Source organism: Zootoca vivipara, chromosome 2 (genome assembly GCF_963506605.1).
Source record: "Zootoca vivipara chromosome 2, rZooViv1.1, whole genome shotgun sequence".
NCBI lineage: Eukaryota > Metazoa > Chordata > Lepidosauria > Squamata > Lacertidae > Zootoca > Zootoca vivipara.
This window is the reverse complement of record NC_083277.1, coordinates 95066983-95090014: the sequence shown is the minus strand read 5'-3', so window position 1 is coordinate 95090014 and position 23032 is coordinate 95066983. Positions and strand designations below refer to the sequence as shown.

At 45.3% G+C, this 23032-nt stretch overlaps 1 protein-coding gene across 1 annotated transcript; it reads left to right on the top strand.

The window, feature by feature from the left end:
• Positions 1-6413: 6413 nt before the first annotated feature.
• NPB (neuropeptide B) lies at positions 6414-7474 on the top strand. The gene is made up of 2 exons (XM_035108019.2): positions 6414-6698; positions 7281-7474. The coding sequence occupies exons 1-2, from the start codon at positions 6426-6428 to the stop codon at positions 7407-7409; spliced, it is 402 nt and encodes a 133-aa protein (XP_034963910.2). The 5' UTR covers positions 6414-6425; the 3' UTR covers positions 7410-7474.
• Positions 7475-23032: the final 15558 nt, after the last annotated feature.

Here is a 23032-nt window from a genome sequence, read left to right as displayed (position 1 = left end):
ATTAATTAAGAGGTTCAAGGTTATGCTTTGCACATGAAACTTAAATTCTAATTTCCTTATGTAAAAATAAATAGATAAAGAACCATTGAACCATCAACTGTTTAGAAGCTGCCAATTCCAGTTCAACATGCAAAACTCTTTTCACAGCTCTCCCACTGTATACCTATACATTTTAGGAACAACATTTCCTGACAAGATTTTCACATGAAATAATTTCCCCCTTCCAGCAGGATGCTGAGATTCAGGGTGCGGAGAAATTCTTTCAGAGCCTTAATGCAAAATTATCTCCCAAGGGGGGGGACACGCCACCTAAACAAGCCCCCTCCACACTTGGAAATTCATAGGAAATTGGTCAGATCCACCCAGTTGACAGACTATGCAAACTAAGGCTCTATTGTTCCATTGTTCTTTCCTAGCAGGTACTCAGGATGGATACTTATCTCTCATTTGCATTTCACCCCGAAGCATTACCCTATGTTAATATAACCCTCCCTTTTCTAATGTAGCAATGATTGAGTGTTTTGCCAATTCTTTTCTTCCACAGCAAAAAAAACGAAAAAAAGTGAGGAGATACAAACAGTAATTTCATTTCTCTTTGCCTTTGACGCTTCCCTTTAGCTTATAAATAATCTGCTTCCATTTATTAAATCAGTTTTTCCATTATGTCTATGAAATTATTCTAACAATGACCAGGTATTGTTCTGTAACTGTACTGTATTTTGTCAGGTAGTCTTGCCTGAGTATTTCTTATTACATTCTGGCCAGTTTGAGATACTTGCGCAACTTTAGATTTCTACTCTCTTTATTTTCATTTGAGATGCTCATTATTAGAAATTGTGTGTTTTAGCATTTATTTATTTATTGGTCAGTGTTTTGATTTGTTATATTTTGGGGCATGTCCACCAGTCCATCACGTGGAATGAGGTCTTTCACTCATTGCATCTCCAAAAACTTATTACTGATGTTTGATCAGGTACCACCTGTGTTTTTCCCCCAAAGAGTTCTCTTTTATCAGATAGCACATGATGAATTTCAGAGCTTTTTCCATTATTTTACCATTTTTCCATCTTAATTGGATATTTCACCTTCAGATCTTTAAGGTTCCTCTCCAATTTATAATGTCTTTGTATTATTTAATGATAATTCTTTTTTTAAAAATCTGATATCTTTGTGTCAAGTCCAATTTCATTTGAAAAATTGTTGTGTGAGTGGTAATCTAAATTTTATTTTGTTTTATTTTTGTATCTTTTTTGGTATTTCTACTTTTTCTTTCTGTACATACAAATGTAGCATCTAAGTCATTCTTTCCTGTAAATAATAATAATAATAATCCCTTTCAAACAAGATACGTGAACCTCAAAGAGAATTCAGAACCACATAAGGAAAATGTTAATAACTTATCAATTGTGTCCTAATTAACAATTTTTTCCCCTTTGTTTCCTCCACAGCCAAACTAGGTGAAGTAAATTAAACAGACTGAGTAGACAATAACAGCAGTAATTAAATATGAATGATAATAATAATATTTAAATGAATAAAATGCTTAACTATGATCTTATATTATTTGCAGCTTCTCCCCTTTCTTGACTATTTATTATTATTATTTTTAACTAATTATATCTTCAGGCCCCAACCCCCTGCAGGCCTATTTTCAAAAGGATGTGTATCATTTACAGCTTCCCGACAATTTTTTTAAGAAATACTGTAGGATATTCTCCCCTTTTGGTTTCCCACTCCTTCCTTCCTAACTGTCTTTTAGTTCCAAGCACTCTTGTCCATCTGCAGGCTATCTCTTCAAAGATGTACTTCTAAAGAACCTACCCACATCCCAACTCTTCAACAGCTCAATAGCAACAGAAGGAGCCACAGCCATTGTTTTCCATAAATGACTTTGGGACAAAGGGGGAAAGTTGAATTGCAAGGACATTCTCTCTCCTTGACCTCAAGACTCTGTGCCCTAGGATTTAAAAGCAGCTGGAATTGTCTCAAGATCATGATTGCCTCAAGACATACAACTGATATATAATTACTATGTTTTATGTTGCGTGATATTCGACAGAAACATTGAGCTATGTCTGACAGTATGTTATTTCCACAAGGAGGAGGGGGTGTGTGAACCAATTTTGTGTTTAATTGTTTTTTATGTTTAATGTATAGTGTCCCAATGGTTTTTTTTGTATTATTGCCATGCATTGTATGCCTTTTAAAGGATCAGGATATTGCATAGTCCAGTATTTAGATTAGATCAACTTATGACCACGTTTTCTTGTCCCACCTGGCACTCTGCAGTGTGCCAGCCTTCTTACACAATTTTAGATTGTTTTAAATCATTTTACCAAGAAGAAGCTACAAGATTCATGAAAAAACCCAGATACATGGAGGAATATGCTTTGATTTAAGAGGAATGATTCCTTATATAGTTAAATTGACCTGTTTGGACAAGTGCCCTTCTTAGAATGGTTTTATGGATTGGTTTGAAAAGTTCAAAACCATGGCACTATCTAAATTCTAATTGGCAATTCTGATTGGCCATGTATCCCAGGTGCAATGAACTTTATCTGGTCCCCTCGGAACAACTGAGCAACTTCCCTAGAGTGCAAGACCCATGCCAAATAAATAATAATGCAATCCCACAGGAGGCAAAGGCAAAGACATTTCTCTCACGGCGTGTCCAAACCTTATGCCAGGGACAAGGCAACATGGTCAAAAGAAAAGCCCTAAGGGGATTTCACCAGGAGTTGTTGCTGTGAGTATGTTGGAGATGTGAGACCAGAAAACCAGCTTTGACACCTGAGACACACACAAAAAAGACAGAAACAAAGCAGAATGTATTTTTCAGTCTTTGCTGAACCTTCCTCATAACTCTAAAGCATAGACCACTATCGAGAAAATGCTTATCACAAAGTGCTAGAATGTCACAAGTAATTTTAGTAACAAACTGCACTTTCCAGTCAATATTGGTGGACCATCACAGCACAGGAAGCAGCACAGGAAGACAGGCCTGACTGACACCATTTTGACTCTCTCTCTCTGACCAGGTGTTCCTCTGCAAGGAAGAAGGGGGGTGGGAATTAAAGTGATAATCCCTGGCATTGTCTCAGGAATTAAAGTGATAATCCCTGGCATCCTGATACCTGGGTGCCAGACAAAAGGGTGTGATTAACTTGGCTGGGAAACAGGGAAATGTAAATATCTCTCAATTTTGTTGATTAGGTTTTGGGGGCAGGGGGCAGGGTCCAGGATGCTCAGATTACTGCCACCAGACCTCCCCTTTCATGATGTACCTATGATGAATCTAGGGAGAGGGGTCTTGGGCTACACCCCTTCTGTGACATATGGATGATGCTTCTGGGGGGTGGGCTGAAACCAATTTCAAATTTCTTTTTAAGGGCAGGACACCTTTGTTTGGGGTTCCTTCCTTGTTCTCCTGTGTGAGAGGAAGGACCCTGTTGCAACAGAGAAAATAAAGGCTTTGCTTCTCAAACTTCTCTGGTTGGCCTCTGTTATATTCTCCAACCGATGGAGAACCCAATAAGGGAATAAGGGCAGATTTTTGCCTATATCACTGTAATGCGGTAAACAGTTTCACCAGTGGGGCACTGCCACAGAGTAGGCTCTGTCTTGCTGCTGCCCCATGGGCCATATCTATTTGTGGCATCACCAGCAGAGCCCCCCTGCTGATCTTAAAGCACAGGTTGGTCAGTGTTGAGAGAGATGATCTCAAGCCTATAGGACTTTTGTACATCAACTTGTTGAATTGGGCCTGAAATTCACAGGCAGGCAGTGCAATGCTTTCAGGACTATGGTCTTACCACATTTAATATCTGGCAGCTGCATTGATCCTCTGACCATGGTTTTGCCATGTGATTGCTCTGTGGATTGGCAAAAGGAAGGAAGTCTTTTCCATTCTACAGTTCCTTTGAGAAGCCTTGAATAGTTTGAGTGGTGGTTATTCTATGTGGAAATTCAGTGTTAGCACGACATTTAGATAAATGGAGTCTTGTATTTTCAGACTCTCTGAAGGTCAGTACAGAAATCTCTGCTTCATCATTCTCCCATCATGCCTGAAGTATTTTCTGTATAACTAGCACTGCAAGAGCACTAAAAGGTTGAAAACTGGTATTTGTTTCCTAAAGAAACTCATGAGAATTAGATCAGTAGTTCTTTTGCAAAAAATAATAATACAGCCACTAAGGATGTGGTTTGAAGTGGAAGGATCCTGGTACTTTTTCCTCAACATGGGTAAAAGTGACCCAATAAGTGTTGATGTTTCGTTGGAAAAGGACTGGACAGAGAAAGCTGCCTTGTCCTATACTAGTCTTCCCTTAAACTGCAGCCTCATCAACTGCATAATTTCTAGGAAAAAATAACAGTCAAGCCTAAGCAATGGTCCCAAACAAGTATGCTTTAAGATTGCAACCCAAGGATCCAATATGAAATCAATGGTACATCTATCGCATAGCTGCCAAGTTATCCCTTTTTTAAAGGGATTTCCCCTTATGCTGAATAGGCTTCCTCGCGAGAAAAGGGAAAACTTGGCAGCTATGATCTATCGATCTAAGTCGTTTTGAACCATAGCACAAATTCGACCTGGTACTGTATCCCTGGGCAAAGGTATTTGTCCTATAAACTATCGTGGTGAGAAGCTGCTTCTCTTCAAATGAGCTGGTATCATAACGTGTTTCTCCAAAAATAAGACACCGTCTTATATTTATTTTTCCTCAAAAAAACCACACTATGGCTTATTTTCAGGGGATGGCTTATTTCCCCCCCCCTCCTTCTCCTGCTTCAGCAGGCATTGCTGCTGCGCCTATCACTATGTCTTATTTTCGGGGTATGGCTTATATTCCTTGAATGCTTAAAAATCCTGCTACAGCTTATTTTTATGGCTATGTCTTATTTTCGGAGAAACAGGGTAACCTGCCTGTGCAAATGAAGGAAAATGCCACAAGAGGGCATTAGAAAACATAACACCTTTTATTCATCGTACGGTATAAAAACTCTGTACTTTTACTCCTCTATAAAGAGAATTTTGTTTGATGGCACCTTCCGAAAAACTTTAGATAAGCTTTTAATTCAAAATTTGACAAGCGATCAGGATTCTCCCGCACAGCGGTGGAGCCGCGCCCGCACGTAAATAAAAGCCTACTTCGTAATTCCACTCAAGTTAAAGCATATTTCAGCAGCATCTGTTTCAGCAAAGGGACAGCTCCCTTGACCAGAAAACAGGCGCCTGGAACAGACGCAAGGAAGTGTACGGGTGAGCGAGGCAAGGAAATGGGAGAGCACAGCTCATTCCAGAAAAGAGAGAAATTCCAGGGAACATTCAGCTCTTTTTCCTGATTAATTAACCTAGAATCGATACTTAAAATCAAAGCAAATTATAGCATCCCGTAGATGGATGGAAAGGGACTGCCATTGCTTTACTCCTCTGCTTATGGGGGAAGTAACCTGTCCTCTTAAGTGGACGATTATTCATCCCAAGGCAGTAAGACCTTAGGGTCAGCTTTAGACACAGAGAAGAAAACATCCTTAAAAAAAAAAGAAATTTTAAATGCTTTTAAATGCCTTGTTATAGTCAATTAGCCTTTCGTCACAAAACTTTATGGACAGCAAGGCTATCTCACTCCCCCTTCCACTTTATGTCTAGGCGGAGGGGAGATCTTCAGCAACTACCACCAGTATGGCAACGCTTTCAAGGTAGTTGGAAGTTTCTTCGGCTCGGGGGAGAATGGAAGCCAGCCCCTGCGTTGCCTTTCTCGCTAGCCAGCAGCAAGGCTGCGAAAGCGATGCAGGGAGCAGGACATCCGAAGCGGCGGCCACGACGGGAGGCTGCGCGTTGGCAACCCCCTGCCCGCCCGCCCGCCCGCCCTCCCCTCCGATTCTCAGCCCTCAGCTGGCGACGTGAAGCTCAAGCGACACGTCTAAAGAGACAGGACCAAGGGGAGGGCCGCCGTCGCGCCTCCAGGGCAGAGCAACTACTTTGCTCGCAGGGGGCGCCACAGACAGTCCTCAGCAGCATCCTTAAAGGCGAGCTTGTAACCTAAGGTTAACTACGAGGTTGGTGATTCGAGGAGCCCACCCATGGACGGCTGTGGGCATTGCAGGGGGTTGGACTAAATGACCCTCGAGAACCCTTCCAACTCTACCATTATGAGTGCGCCAGAACCACAGAGGAGACGGTCCCGAGGGGCATCCTTCCGAATAAGGCTCAGGATCAGGACGCCTCCCTCTCTCGACGCAGCCTCGACGCCCCCACACCGCTCCTTCTCTCCCCCCGCCCCCCAGGTCTCCCGCAGCTCCGGGGCGCTGGGGGGCTCCGAGAGGAGGCTGGGCCGCTCCGCCTCCGCTCTCGCCTCCCCGATATAAGGAGCCGCCGACGGCGCCGCTTGCCCAAAGAAGCCGCCGTCGTAGCCGAGCGCACCATGCCGGGACCCGGGACTTCGGCGCTGCTCTGCCTCGCCCTGGTCGCGCTGCTCAGCCCGCCCGCCGACGCGTGGTACAAGCAGACGGCCGGCCCCAGCTACTACTCGGTGGGCAGGGCGTCGGGGCTGCTGTCCGGCATCCGCCGCTCGCCCTACATGCGCCGCTCCGACGACACCGACAGCAGCAGCACCAGCGCCGAGAGCGGACCCGGCGCCGCCGCCTCCTTTTTGATGTCCGAGCCGCGCCAAATCCCCAGCGGGCTGCGCAACATGGTGAGTGGCTGGTGCCGCAGGGCCCCGCTAGGGGACGCCTGGACGGTAGTGGGCAGCGCAAGTAGCGCCCCCTGGAAGAGGGGAGGGTCCCGGGTGGAGAAGGCAGCTGGGGGGGGGAGTTTCTTTTATATGCATTGTGATTTATTTTAATGCATTGCATTGTATATTTATTATTTATTGAATTATAGCGTACATTAGCCACTCCCGAAATGTTGTATTAATCAGATAATTATAGTAATAGTATTGATCAGAATTTTCAAACTTTTTTAAATTAAAAAGCCTATATGGTTTTAGCCTATAAAAATCTGAGAGAAAATATTTATTTGCTGCTCTTTAACCAAACAGGCCGTCGGGTCGCACTGTATCAAGCAGGTAAAGATATTGCAATGATTGAAGGGCCCGGGAGACGCGCAGCTCCATCCTGGGCACATGTAAAGGCTCTTCTGCTCCATGATGCTTCCCCCGAAGTGCTTTAGGATCGCAGTTGTAGCCGGCCCTGCGGGCAGCAAGTCAAAGAGGGAGGGAAGCCTGAGGCTGGTGCCCCCTGCCTTACCCTCTCACTTTTCCCTTTTCCCTTTGCAGGCGGTGTGTGTGAAGGAGGTGGCCCCGGAGCTGCAGAGCTGCCAGCTGCTGCCTGGCTTGCCCAGCGTCATCCAGTGCAAAGCCGATGTCACCGTCTCGCTGGACCCCGCGGACTGCGCCAGCGCTTGAGCCCCGACGGGGCGTCCTTTCCCCCTGGAGTCCGGAATGGGGCATCCGGACTGGGCGAGGAGAGGGAGGGAGGCGGAGGTAGCAGAGGGGGTTGTTCTCTAGCCAAAGCGACCGACTCCGGGAGTGTGTGTTTTTCTCCTGCATCTCATAATAAAGGCGCTTTAAACGGCTCTTGTGCTTGCCTGGGTTTCTTGAAAGAACAGGTTGAACAAAGTTATTGGCTCCACAGAAGGAGACATCGGGAAGAGAAGGATGGCACCTCTCTGGTCAAAATCTGAGTAAACATAAGTAAAGTAATGTGAACTCAGTGGGGCTCTATTCTGACCAGGCACATATCCAGAACAGGCTTTAGTTGTGCTCAGAGGTGCTGTTTCACATTTGGAGGACAAAGCTTTCTCAGCTCCATCCCTCCTGCCGCTGTTGCAATGGGAGAGGACGCCGCCAAGCCCAGAAAAGGGAGGAGGTGCCTTTATCTAGGTACTTTTTTTTTTAGAGAAACAGAGCTGGTTTTCACGCTGCTTTGCAAAAATGGTCCCCAGGTTTCTCCCCTCCTAGTCCCGGGATTCAAAGGCAATCAAGGCTAACCAGGAAGATCAAGTATTTCTAAAAGACTGGAGTAAAATTTTAATATATTTAAAGACCACTGTAAACAGTTAAAATCACTGGCAGGGATGTAAAGATACTTGTAATGTGGAATCAACTATGGTAACTATGGATACACAACAGTTGGATAATGCTAAAAGATGCAGAATAAAAGGTAAAGGGACCCCTGACCATTAGGTCCAGTCGTGACCGACTCTGGGGTTGCGCGTTCATCTCGCATTATTGGCCGAGGGAGCCGGCGTATGCAGAATACTTTATTTCAAATATGGAACCCGGGGAGGGAGGGAGGGCAGGAGGTCCGAAGGTTTGAAATAACCTTTTATTTTAATGTTTGAAATGGTTAAAGTTAAAATGTATAAAACTATGTAAAACCAATAAAAAATACCAAAAACACACAGAAAGGCAATCAAGGCTGCAGCCCTCTGCTTGCATTTACCTGGAAGAAAGTCCCACAGAACAGAATGTAATGCATTTCCACAGAAACCTGCACTGGATCGCACTGTCTGGCTGCAAGTCAAAGCTTGTTTACCTGAAAGCAAATGTAAGGGAATCAATCATTAGTGTTGAGTAAGCAGGGGCAAGTCAGGCTGAAACTTATTTTCCTGCAGCAAGGCTGATCCATGAATATTGGCACCATATGGCTTTCCCTATAGTACCTGCCCAACTTAATCACCCTAATAAAAAACAATTAGGGAGATGATAATTAGCATTTTTAATAGAAATGCCTTTTTATCTGTGTCGAAAACCATTCCATGTCACAACGGGGACGGGGGAGGTGTACTAGAACCAGTGTAATTCTTTATTTGGAAATTTTCTTAATTGCTCTATAGTCGAAAGAATCTCAAAGCATACAAAACAGAAGTCAAATGCAATATATTAGCAAATTAAAATAGCACTATACTATTCAGTCAGTAACACAAAGACACAGCCACCCCAGACCCCTCTGTCCAAAATCCCAGCAGGTCACTTTGTAGAACAAAGACAGCTGACCAGATAAAAACAATGGCCATGATGGCCGGGAGTTGGAGTCCAGCCACATTTAGAGAAAGCCACAGGTAATCTAATAGGCCATATTCAAAGGTGTAACTGTGGCTCAGTCACATAAGAGAGCTATAAAGATTCTAGAAGGAATGTAGATGGAATTTAGGGTCTGCTCTGAGCCCATCTTTCATTGGTTCACTTTATTCCTGATGGCAATGGGAGGACTTTGTTCTTGGCTGCAATTTTAATAGTCACAGAATCATAGAATCATAGAGTTGGAAGAGACCACAAGGGCCATCCAGTCCAACCCCCTTCCAAGCAGGAAACACCATCAAAGCATTCCTGACATATGGCTGTCAAGCCGGGATTTTGCCATTGTAAATCAAGTCAGGAACTGTGGACTATTTCACACATTATTAATAAAGTTTATAATTATGTCTGTTATGGGGTGGACACTCAAAAATAATGTTTATTTATTTCATAAAATTTACATATACAAAATTGACTGTGGGAAAACCTCAAAGCGATTCAAAAAAGATAAAACAGTAAAATCAAGAAAGAAATCGCAACCCTGCTTTAAGGCATACAGAAGTTAAATTATTAAAACAGATTAAAATCACCACAACTTTCTAAGCGTCAGGGTAGGCTTGTCTAAACAGGAATGTTTTTTTTGCAGGCACTAAAAAGAGCACATAGAAGGTGCCTGCTTGCTTTCAATAGGCAGGGAGTTCCAAAGTTTACTGCTGCCAAACAACTAAAAAACCAAGTTATTACAAATGTGGAACATGTATTACCATATGTGGCACCTGTAGTAGTGCCAATTCTGCTGATCGAAGCAGTCAAATGGTGATCTCTTAGATGAAGCACCTGTAGTTGTCTTAACACTGTACATGTAAAAGATACATTTGCAAATGTGACTTTTGCATTTCTGGCACAGCTCCAAGTTCTAGGTGGCGAACACAATTGTTGCATGTACTCCAGTGTTTTACACTGTGTACCCTGCCTGGTTCAGAGCTTCTGCATGTGTACACAGTTATTTCAAAACATCTATGTCCATAATAGTCAATGCACTTTGGAACTTCCAGCCAATTGAGATCAAGCAGGCATATTTTGGTGCCCGCTTAAAACCATTTTTGTTTAGGCAAGCCTTGCCAGGCATGTAGATGCTCTCATGTGTTTTTATCTTTTCTGTCTGTTGGTTTTTCTCGTTTTTAAATATTTTTAACTGTTTCATTGAAAAATAATATTTCTTGTAAACGGCTTCGAGGTTTGGTGGCAATCAATCTGTATATAAATGCTATAAATAAATGAATATGTAATCTATACTTTGTGCGCACTGTGCAACACACACGCTCTGGTTCTATTTGTCACACAAAGTGGAGCTGCCCACCCATTTACATATTTAGATGTGCGCTTACATTATACTTAGAGATGAGATTCCAGATCCTCCTTCGACTAGCTGGGACAATCTAAATCCTCAGAGCGTGGAGGCAATGGGTTGATGTACCAATCCTGGATCGAATTCCATCACCCCCCCTCTCTCTAACACACACACACAAATATTGGAGCTTCAGGAATCACAGGCACATAAGGCATATGTCCTCATTTAATCATCTCATCTACGGAAATAAACGAACTAATTAGGGAGAGGAATAAGTTCCGCAGCCTAATGTTAACTAATACTGTCAAGCAGAACCAGTCACCTTTCCTTAGAGACAGCAGCAGCTGCAGCTTAATTACAAATGACAGCACTGCTCAGAGATAGAGGAAAGGAATCCCCACCTCTAGAAAGGGGAGACTGAGCGCTGTCAGCAGCATCTTGTTGTACTCAGCAAGAAGTTTATTTTGGGGTACATTAGCACATGGGCATAGCCAGGATATTGAGGGGGGGCAAGCCTTTTGTGGGTGGGCAGAACCTCAGTTTGCTATGTATTTTTATTGATTTTTATTTATTTGGGCAGCAGCTGCCCCCCCCCCCGGCTATGGCCATGCATTAGCATGGTGCAGGGAGGAGCTATGATGGCCCCCTTGTAGCTGCTGTTGAGAGGAGGACTTGGAACATCCTGCAGGAGAAGGCAGAAAAAGAGTGTGTGTGTGTGTGTGTGTGTGTGTGTGTGTGTGTGTGTGTGTGTGTTATGGTATTCCCATGACTTTTTTTATTGTATGAGATGTTCTCTTCTTAAAGCAGTCCTGCTATTAAAGATATCTGGCAATAAGAGATAGCATCCATTTAATTTTAATGTTACTATTGTTCTTTACTGCATTTTTTTAAGTTTTAAAAAAATCTTTATTAATTCATATTAAAATCCATACAAAAAAAGAAATACACATTTCATTTATACAATAATAAATAAAATAACTTCCAAACTTTAACACATCGCTTTACTTTAAGTTTTCTCCATTACTTGCGTTACTTTCCCCTAAAACAATCCCTAAATTTAAATTCCCTCCTTATCAAATTTCCCAGTAAAGTCCCTTGTGGTCAGCTAGTCCAAACAGATCACCAACTCAGTTTTGATATCTTTTTTCTTAAAATATTCCTCTACATATTCCCATTTCTTTTTAGAACTTTGTTTCGAATTATTCCTAATTGCCGCTGTCATTCTATCTAGGTTCATAAATTCAATTAATTTTAACTGCCACTCTTGGATTGTGGGTATCTCTTCTTTTTTCCATTTCTGACCGATCAGCAGTCTTGCTGCCGCACAGGAGGTGTGTGTGTGTGTGTGTGTGTGTGAGAGAGAGAGAGAGAGAGAGAGAGAGAGAGAGAGAGAGAGAGAGGAGAGATGGAATCTAGACACATATAAAAACGTTGTGAATAAATATACTGAATCTGCCATAGCTCACCATCACCATCTAGTGTCACATTTGTATAATTCCCTTTACAACACACTTAAACGCTTTATTTGCAGCTGTATAGCTGAATCCGCAGAGGGAGAGAGAGAGAGAGAGAGAGATTGCTGAAACAACACACATAGAAGCCAGTGTGGTTAGAGTGTTGCACTAAGACCTGAGAGATCAGTTCAAACACCCAGTCTGCCATGAAACTCAGCTCACCACTCACTGTATTTTACCCCAAACTACCTCACGGGTTTGTTATGAGGGTAAATGGGCGTAAGTAGAACTGTTGTGTAGCTCCTTGAGAAATACTGTGTTTTCATATGTTCCACCCCCAAACCAGCTGTGATCCAATTTGAAAATATAAGCCACGTGGTGACATCTATGTCCCCGCTCTGCCCCCCCACTGGTCTGGACAGACGGCAGGTGATGTGGAAACACATCTAACCCTACTGATGTGTACAATAACGAGCAAATGTGCTTTGAAACACACGTGTGTGTGTGTGTGTGTGTGTGTGTGTGTGTGTGTGTGTGTGTGTGATCTCATTGCATTTTAAGCCAGCAATGTGTACACACAGCTAAGAGTGGGAGGGAGGTCACCAATGAGTAGTAGCAGGTTCAGGAAGACAATGAAGTCTAGCTCAATATTGTCTGCTACGCTGATTGGCAGCAACTGTCCAGGGTTTCAGCCAGAGATCTCTCCCAGATGCTGTGGCTCAAACCTGGGGGAGTTCTTATGTGCAAAGTGTGTATTCTGCCGCTGAGCCGGGGCAGAACATAAGTAGAAGTAGAAGAGGCTTGACAGCCATATGTCAAGAATGCTTGGGTGGTGCTTCCTGCTTGAGAGGGAGTTGGACTGGATGGCCCTTGTGGTCTCTTCCAACTCTATGATTCTAGAATTGGCAGCTCCTTGCCTTCTCCACAAGTGTTAACACCTCTGGAAGAGGAGCATGCAGTTAAGGAGCACTGCCATCCACCCATTTGCTGCAGTCATCTATTCTCTCACCCACAGAGCATTGTTGGAGTTGTGCTTGCAAAATCAAGACAAAAAGAGGATGGGCCAGTAGAGTGCTGCACCACCTAAGTGGGAGAAACCATTCCTGAATGTTCTGATGCTGTTTTAAGAGTAACAGTTGTCATATCTGGGTCCACAGCAAGCAAATCGACATGTGAAGGCGATGTCTGTTTGGGAATCCCTGAACCAAATTACTCTTCCCCATGTAAATATGTAGAATTGTAGGGATGGAAGAAAGTGGTGATGGGGAACATCTAAAAGGGATGGAGAGGTTTCTTTGCCCCCTGGGTCATTCCAGGGGGGAGTTTAATTTGCATATGGGTCCATTAGATATTGCAAAGGGATTGTTTGTAAGGGTTTCTGTTACATATCATTTCCACACACCCCCACACCCCTAGGAAGGGTGCATCTAGATTAAATGGGAGGTAAGGGAATACAGGTCGGTATTTTGATGGCAATGATGTTTTTTTGGGGGAACAACAGCTTGTATGCAGGAGCAGGAATACTGATCACACACACACACACACACACACAAAAAAAAAAAATCTGCAGTATCACCTTTCAGAAATTAGACAAGTCCAGTTTCAAAACCAGCAAGGTTCTTTGTTCCCATAGCAATCCCCCTCTGTAACATCTGCCATTTGTCAAGCAGAACTTTTCCTTCTGTACTTACTGACAAAGAAGTGGCTCCGGGGCCTCCAGGGCCCCATCAGGCCTGTGACAAGCATGAGTTTATAGGATCCCGCCAAGTGCCACCGCTGCTCAGCCAGTGGAAAATTACTGGCTGTAAGCGACTGACAAATTGGTGCTCATAAATTATGTGCTATGCCTTCCTCCTGAGCCCTGGCACACTCATGGCTGCAGCAGTGGCTGAAGGGCCATGGAGCAAGGAGGAGAAAGAGATGGCACACATGGAGGAATCAGAGATCTGAGGATCAGGAAACAGAGTGAGGTATGGGTGTTACACAGGAACATCCAGTACTTTTTTTCAGCCGGAACGCTCTGGAACTCAGTTCCGGCATCTGTCAGGTGGGCAGCATGGCCATTATAAGAGAACAAGGGAGGTGTTCATGGTGAGTTCCAGCACCTCTTTTTCTAGGGAAAAAAAAGCACAGGGAAAATCCATAGACCACTGCAGGGATGGGGAACCCATGGCTCTCTGGATGTTGCTAGACTACAACCCCCATCATTCCTCAGTGGCCTTTGGCCATGTTGGCTGGGGCTGATGGGAAGAAGAGTTTAACAACCACAGCCTGGGTTAATGGCCCCATTGCCCCGCTGCATCCAGCAGCTCCTTAGACTGTTAAGGAAGTTCTCACCTTCACTGCTCTTTCATACTATAGCCATGCTAGCCTGCCCCTCCACTTCCCCAAATGCAACAGCATTGAGTATCCCCCCAAAAAAGCATCTGGAATATAAAGTCTATGAAATAAATCAGTAAACAAACAAATAATGAACTCTGATTCTCTCTCTCTGAGAGAGAGAGAGAGAGAGAGAGAGAGAGAGAGAGAGAGAGAGAGAGAGAGAGAGAGAGAGAGAGAGAGAGAGAGAGATCTGCTCTCCACCCAGACCTCATATGGCAACATAAATAACCCTCACTTATTTTCTCTCACTGCCTCACACTCTGCCTATTGGTAGGGACCAGGCTAGCATCTCTTGTTCCCATCTTTCCCCCTCCTACAGGACAGCCACACATAATTAAGGTGCCACTTGGAACTTATCCTGCACTGAAAGTGCTGCTCCCTGCAGAGCAAACGCTTAGATGCATCCCAAATTGGGTGCCTATATTGGGCAGAGGTGAGAGGCATTTAATCTCATGTGACAAGCCATTTGAAATGAAAACAAGGTGTTTCCCAGCCTGGTGCACCTAAATCTGGAGGACTGCTAGTTCCTTCCCTTCCTCTCCTCCAGTCAAAATTATTGGGGATTAGAGAAATGTCATGACTGCCCATGAAGAGGGGGCTGGAGCTAATTGCACAACCGATGCACATCCCACATGGTATTAAGAAATCAATGAGTTTAATCCTAGAACTAGCCTGCTCTCCAGATTCAACTCAGTCAATGACATATTGGAAAAGTGTCAATCCCATATCTTGACTGCTCCTGTTCTCTCAGTGGTTGTATAATTAAAAAGTCCATCAGGATCTGATGGTTCCTTTACCCATCTCTGCAAGCACTGGTCCAATGTAATCATCCTGCAATGTTGGGGGCAGGTTGTTTTTGGTTTTTTAAGGGTGACTGCAGGCAGTCACACTGACACCTCAATTCCCTCAATAATATCATCCTATACTGAACACCTTACCCCATGTCTTGTCTGATAAGCATTTGCTGTTACTGTCCAAGGTGAGGCACCCCCATTTCACGGATATAAGTTGAAAAGAAGACCACAGCATATATAAGCATAAGCTAAGGTGACCACAGTGTATATTGGTGCTGTGGTCTAAACCACTGAGCCTCTTTTCGATCGGAAGGTTGATGGTTCGAATCCCTGCGATGGGGTGAGTTCCCGTTGCTCTGTCCCAACTTCTGCCAACCCAGCAGTTCGAAAGCATGCCAGTGCAAGTAGATAAATAGGTACTGCTGTGGCGGGAAGGTAAACAGCGTTTCCATGCGCTCTGGTTTCCGTCACGGCCAGAAGTGGTTTGGTCATGCTGGTCACATGACCCGGAAAGCTGTCTGTGGACAAACGCCAGCTCCCTGGGCCTGAAAGCAAGATGAGCGCTGCAACCCCATAGTCGTCTTTGACTGGACTTAACTATCCAGGGGTCCTTTACCTTTACTTACCTTTTTACATCCACAAAAGCTGAGAGGAACACCACAATGAACTAGTCTCAATTGCTATGTTCTATCTATCTTGGGAGACAATGGAGTAGTCCGACTTTGAGATAAGGACAGGAGTGCAATTCATACTGGGAATGTGGCCTTGGGAGTACTATGAAAAAACTATCCTTTCTCTGCTTCCCCCCAAACCCCCCCCCCATTCCCTCCCTTTTTTCCTGTTTGCAGTTTAATCTTGGAAATATCCAAGAACTTTGCTGTAAACTTTCCCACTCCCCAAACTTCTTTGCCCCAGGGGACATTTTTTTTGCACGATTCCAAAGCACAGCCATCTCAGACAGGCAGTGCCAGTTGCCCACCTACACATGGATTGGGTTCCTCTGTCTCCTGTAGGCTGCTCCATCACCCCACCAGTTAGCAGTTAATTCCACTGACATTTATTGACATTTGGAAGGTTTGGGCGGAGTGGGAGGGGGGGACCCTGTCTCTGTGGAGGCTGCCAGACGCGGCATGCACCCTGCGGTAGCAATAACAAGCTAGCTCTACGCATCCTCCCATTTCCATGCTAATCATCTCCCCAACCCCAAACCACCTGCACGCCCAGACAGCAGCCCCAGGCCCTGGAAAGAGCCAGTGCCAAGGAGCAGTCGCTTCCACCCGTGCTATAGAGCAGCAGGCAGGACAAGAAGTGCTCAGAGAATTCCACTGGCGACACTCAAGGATGAAAGAGTGATGCCAGAGCCCCACATGGAGCCCAGTAACAAAGGGGTTGGGGCTGAATACAAAGAAACACTCTGTGACACTGTGCTCACTCTGGTGCTAGAGAGGGAATATCTTTTTGCGGGCTTCTTTTCCATAGATCAGGAATGTCGTCTGTCCCCCCCCTCCAATATGGCTTAACTACAACTTCCATCTTTCTTTGACCATTGGCTGAGTCTAACAGAATCTAGAGAGCCGCAGATTCTCCATCCCTGCACTGGTTCCCCTCCATAAAAGACAAGTGAAGTTCAGGGAGCATAAAGACCATGGAAAGTACCCCGAAATTCCTAATTTTGAGGACAAGCTCCCTCCTTGTTCTGGTTCTCACGTGCAGCTATCACTCCACAGCTCTTAAACAGACACTGGGTTAAGCGATTTACACAGCACTGGGTGCAGTTGTGTGAATTATCCAAGTCAATCATCATCCCATTTATTACAAAGCTATAATTGCATCTGCACTTCCTTCCATTTACTCTGTGATGGCTTCAGATGAGAGTGTAGAAAACCCAAATGATGAGTCAAGTGAGAAAGCAACAAGCAGTGCCTTATCAAATGACCTTGCAGACCCTTTGATATCAGAACGGGAGCTGTGAGCTTCACACACTAACACTTTCCATGCAAATTGGGAGAGGGAGGGAACAGAGACACAACTGCAGCTCTGGTTTCAGAGTACCAGCTGAGGTGGCACTCTCAAAGAAAACAGAAGCAGCGGCAGTAGCTGCTTGGGAGGAGAGGACTCCTTCCCAACCACTGAGTTTCTCCCAAGAAAGAACAAAGCCAGCGTGCTAACGATTTGGAAGAGAGAAAGTAGCTGTCAATTCCGCCTTATCAAAAGCATTTGGTATGTAATTTGGGGTGAGAAACCTGTGGTACTCCAGATGGTGTTTGGACTCCAACAGGGCTATCTTAAGGGTATCCAGCGCCGTGGTGCAAAATCCCTCCGGCACCCCCCCCCCGCTTGCTATGCACCATTGGAACGGTGGCTAGCAAGCCTGCTGTTGTGAGGGGGCGTGGCGGGAACAGCGCACCGAAAGGAGCCCTTTCGGGCGCTGCTCCCACCACGTCCCCTCACCTGGGCGGGCTTGCTAGGCATTGTTGGAACGGCGGCCAGCAAGCCTGCTGTTGTGAGGGGACGTGGCGGGAACAGCGCACAGCGGAGAATACAGTCAACCGCCCCCTGCAAGTGTAGCGGAGGAGGGGCAGCAGCAGAGCTAGGCTGCTTCAGCAGCAGTGCCTCACTCGCCGCCTCAAACATGAGCAGCGCCCCTGATGGAGAGGCACCCTGGTTCACCGCACCACTAAGCCAAATGGAAAGGACGGCCCTGGACTCCAACTCACATCAGTCACAGCCAGCATGGCCAGTGGTCTGGGGTGATGGGAGGAGTTTGGATTTGATATCCCGCTTTATCACTACCCGAAGGAGTCTCAAAGCGGCTAACATTCTCCTTTCCCTTCCTCTCCCACATCAAACACTCTGTGAGGTGAGTGAGGCTGAGAGACTTCAGAGAAGTGTGACTAGCCCAAGGTCACCCAGCAGCTGCATGTGGAGGAGCGGAGACGCGAACCCGGTTCCCCAGATTACAGAGTACACATATTCCACAGGGCCTCTTTTAAAAGACTCACCTTGTATATAGACCCCTTCCGGCACCAAGGGTGCTGTTACAAGCAGGCTAAGGATATTGACTTCCTCTAAAGGTTAAAAAAAGGGGTAAAGGACCCCTGGATAGTTAAGTCCAGTCTAAGGCGACTATGGGGTTGCGGTGCTCATCTCGCTTTCAGGCCAAGGGAACCAGCGTTTGTCCACAGACAGCTTTCTGGGTCATGTGGCCAGCATGACTAAACTGCTTCTGGTGCAACGGAACACTGTGACGGAAACCAGAGTGCATGGAAATGCCGTTTACCTTCCTGCCATACTGGTGCCTATTTATCTACTTGCACTGGTTTGCTTTCAAACTGCTAGGTTGGCAGGAGCTGGGACAAAGCAATGGGAGCTCACTCCATCCCAGGGATTCGATCTGCTGATCTTTTGATCGGCAAGCCCAAGAGGCTCAGTGGTTTTTAGACAACAGCACCACCTGCGTCCCCATAGTCACCTTTGACTGGACTTAACCACCCAGGGGTCCTTTACCTTTTACCTTGACTTCCTCTAAGACAGAGTCACTCAGATAACACCAGTCCCAACTGAATTAATCAATCTAAATGTGAGAAGGATGACAGAAGGTCCCTTTTGCAGTAGAAACTATTCTAAGGAACATTGTACTTAGAAGACAGCAGCTGTACCACAGCTAACAGAACCTTCCACAAGACCTTTTCTCCAAGGAGCTCAGCTCTCTTCTCCTTCTCATCTTATATAACTTCCACTGTATCTGACACAAATGCATCCTTTGAATCTTGTTTATGTGTTCCCACAGACACACAAAGTTAGGTACACCCAGAATAATGGAAGGGGTGAGGGGAAAGAACCCTCACAAATCTGCTACTAACAAAGCGCTAATGGAGAGATGACCGTAGATCACAATCACCTGAGTGGTTATTGAAGAGCGCTTGCTCTCTCACCATCACTTGTACTAACCCCTCCAGCTACTGTTGTGCCACTGGGGTACTTCTAGATTCTTCCTGTGACATAAAATCAATTTCTTTGTAGCAGCGTTCTTCAAGCCCAAGCTTTGCTGGCTCCTGAAAGATACCAGACGATAAATAAAACGCCCAAGTAGAGCATTCAGAAATAAGATTTCACATTTAGTTCTAGCAACTAGGGCCAGAGCTCCATGGTGAAGTGTCTGCTTTGCAGGCAGAAGGTACCAGGTCCCATCCTTGGTGTCTCCAGTAGAAAGACTCCTGCCTGGAACTCATCTATAAAGCCACAACCAATCAGTATAGATAATACTGAGCCAGGCTTACCAATGGCCTCATTCAATCTCCCTATGTAATGTATTGAAATACCTTTTCCAAGAATTCGACAACTTGCCATTGTCATAATATATAATTTGTCATACCATGTGCTTTATATCAGCAGGCATTGGTGTGCAGCACATCTATTACAGTGCAAGGTACCTTGGTTGTCGAACTTAATCCATTCTGGGAGTCTGTTCAACTCCCAGAGCGGTTCGAAATTTTTAATGAATAGCACCCTTTCAGATGTACAGGGAAAGGAAAGTGCATGGCAACACTATTACGGTGAGACCAACCTGCACTCATCCACAATGGTGTGTTACATCTTCCGAGGGCCCTTGGATACAAACTGTCCTTCTGCATGCAACTCACCTGTATGAAGCCTATCTTACACTGCAGGCTGTGTATTGGTCTGCAGATGCACTTAACCCCCAAAATTCACACTTGCTGCTCTGCTAATACTGACAAGAAAATGTGGGCCCCTTCAAACTGGTGTTTTGTTGTGGAAGTTTTCTGCAACATGCTCTTGATACAATAATAGCAGTGCCTCCCCTCGTTAATATTAAGCAATGGGTAGGCAGATGGAAGCTTTAAAAACAAACAAACAACCAAGCCAGAATTAAGGACTAGTTAAGATTCAGTTTCCCTTATATACATAAGCACACCAGCCTAGGCTCCAAGATGAACAGAGAGATCCCCAAGATGTGTAGTGATCCCTTTTTACAAACATAAAAAAGTTCAGCACGGGTATTTTAAAGCATATATTGTGGTCAGTTTTAATAAGTGGGTCAGAGGGCATTCAGTTTCATGATATGGTGGTACCTTCTCAAACGGCTTAGTTGTCGAGCAAATTGGCTCCTGAATGCCGCAAACCCAGATGGAAGTTTTCTGGTTTGCAAACATTTTTCAGAAGCTGAGCTTCCGATGCTCCTGCAGCCAATCGGAAGCCATGCCTTAGTTGTCGAACGGTTTCGGGAGTTGAACGGACTCCCGGAATAAATTAAGTTAAAGAACCAAGGTACCACTGTATCCCTGTAGGTCAGGCCAGTAGAAGCTTAGGGATGAAGTACTCTGTGTTAAACTTTACTGTTTTGGATTCTAAAAACTGGCCACAGGAACAGAATACTGGACTGGAAAGTGGACCACTGGTTTAATGTAGGCAGTGGCATTGAAAGAATCTCTAGTCCTCCAGATGTTATGAGGCTCCAACTCCCAACAGCTCCATCCAGCTGGGTCTATGGCCTTGGTGTAGTCCAGGAACATCTGGAGAGCTGCAGGCTCCCTACTCCTGGCTTAATGGAACAAGATTGCTCCTAAAAGTGAGCGAGCAATGACTGCCAGGTCCCAGAGCTTTTATTGAGACAGGCAACAGTAAACAGCCTCCATTTGAAATTCATGAACCTTCCCCATAATCTAAGTTCGTTATCCAAGATCGTTATCATCTCCCATCCCCCAAGGGGGAAACAACCCATCAGCAAATGCCAGCGCAGAAAGGCAGGGACCCACGGGCACTTTAAGAGCAGGAAAAATGTAAAATGCAAAAGGATTTGTGATCAGAAAGAACAATAAGGTGCTGTGAGTAACTCCAGCTCCGCCAGGCACTGCTCATTGCATTTGATTGAGTAGACCTGAAGTTTCAGATTCAGGCTGCGAAGCAGCAGGGAAGGCAAAAATTAAATAAGTCTGACATTTTTAATAACAATTTTCAAACAGTTGGAAGCCAGCGGCACCTTCTTCCTATGGAAATGCACAGCCCGCGGTAGATTTGCCACTTTGGGCTGAGCTGTTTGCATTTAATGACAAATCCTTTCCAAATCTCGCACTCTGCAGAAGCGGCCGGGCCCAGAGGAGTTTCAAGTTTCAGAGAAATTAATTCAAAAATGGTAACAAGACGAAGATTAAAAACAAACATGAGATGCTCAGAAGGAGAGGAGTTTCAGGGCATGCATGCCACTTTGTTAAGGTTCCAGCGAGAGGTGGGAAGAGGCACAGAGCTCAGTCAACGGCCCATAGGCAGGTGGCACTTGGCAAGGAAAGGAGGAGAGGAGGGGCCCAGGCCACAGCAGCCCCTCTTGTCCAGGTGGGCAGTCAGAGTGTGGCAAAGGAGATTGAAGCCTGGAAGTGCTGTGAAACTACTCCATGCTCCCCAAAGACAATCTTCCCCACCAAATATTACATGTTTGGTGGCAGGGTCTTGAATTTGACAGCCACTCTCTGCAGAAACCACAACATTATTATTATTACAGCTGTTAGGGTGAACACAACAATTTCCTCTCTCCCCCCCCCCCCAACCCTGCTACTGGTCTCCTTCCCATCTATCCTTCCACTGATCCATCAAGGCCACTTCCCACCGCTTCTTCCCTAGGAAACGAAAGCTACCCCTAGAAACCAATGGGCCAAGTGTCGTTAACAGCAGAGCCAAAGAAGCGAGCAGAGGCATTCCATTTTCTAATGGAAGCCTTCCCCAAATGAGAACAAAAAAGGAAACACAAACTTTGGTAAAAAATAAATAAAGGGATACTAAAAAAAAAGAATTTGAGGAGCATGTTGCTTAAACAATGAAGGCCAACCTTAAAGACAGTCAACAAAAATCTTTAACTATGTTAGCAACAGGAGACTGGCTAGGGAGGCGGTTGGACCTTTGTATGCCAAGGGAGTCAAAGGTAGGGTAAAGGAGGTTAAGGAGATTGCAAGGAAGCTGAATGACTTATTTGCATTTGGCTTCACAGCAGACAGGCCTGCCTGATCGAGGCACAGTGACGTCAGGCTGCTGGGGCAGTGCTGCCACTGCACACCCAGTGCGCATTGCCACAGGGCAGTGGGCTCCTGCCACTTGCTGCTGCAGACACCACCTGCTCCTGCTGCTTCCAGGTGCTCATTGCTTCCTCCTGCTGCTCCTTCGCTGTGCCCATGCCACCCCACTGCTGCGCCTTCTCCTCCTAGGGAAGCCCTGATGGGCTGGCAGTTGGGTGTGGGTGGGCTGTGGTGTGGGTGGCCATGGGTTGGTTGTGGCAGGGGGACACAGCTACAGCAGAGGGGGATCAAGAATCCAGGAGTGGTGGCAAGTGTCTGTCAGTGGTGAGTGGCAGGGACAAGCTAGTGGGTGCCTGGTGGCAACTAGAAGCAGGAGCGGGGGCACAGGGGGAGTGGGAAGGAAGAAGCAAAGTGGCAAAATGTCACAGGAAGGCCTTTACAACACAAGATATAGAGCAGGTCCCTATGCCTAAACTGACTTTCATTGGAAAGGGAGTCCAAGGAACTGAGGGAAATAGTGGTTATGAAAGATAAAGTTTTGGGCTTCATAAACAAAATGAAAACTAACAAATTGCCAGGTGATATGCCTTTGTGTATGTCATGTTGCCGCTCCTCCCATCTTCAGATGTGGATTTCCCACTGAAGAGTACAGAAGTTTCTGGGAAATGTAACACAAGGCGCAGTCCCATACCTGCCAACAGTTCTCCGATGAAAACAGGGACGTCCCATTCTAGTCCAGCATCCTGTTCTCACAATGACCAACCACATGCTTCTTGGGAAGCCCAAAAGCAGGGCTAATAACAACAATATGGGGGCTATTGTTTTTTGTTTGTTATTATTTATTGTTAATAAATAAAATAAAGTGCCACACAAGTTAAGTCATCAACATTTTATTAATTTCCACTGCTGAAATTGTACAAGAGAGATAGAAAAGACACAGAGCCTGCCTGGACAGGGAAGAGCCCCATGGTCACATGAGCCCCCACCCATGTGTTTCCCACTG

Bases quoted from the DNA above. Each gene is read 5' to 3' on its own strand.
- NPB (XM_035108019.2), top strand. From the start codon at position 6,426: ATGCCGGGACCCGGGACTTCGGCGCTGCTCTGCCTCGCCCTGGTCGCG. The intron at 6,699-7,280 runs GTGAGTGGCTGG...TTCCCTTTGCAG, and splicing joins CCAGCGGGCTGCGCAACATG to GCGGTGTGTGTGAAGGAGGT.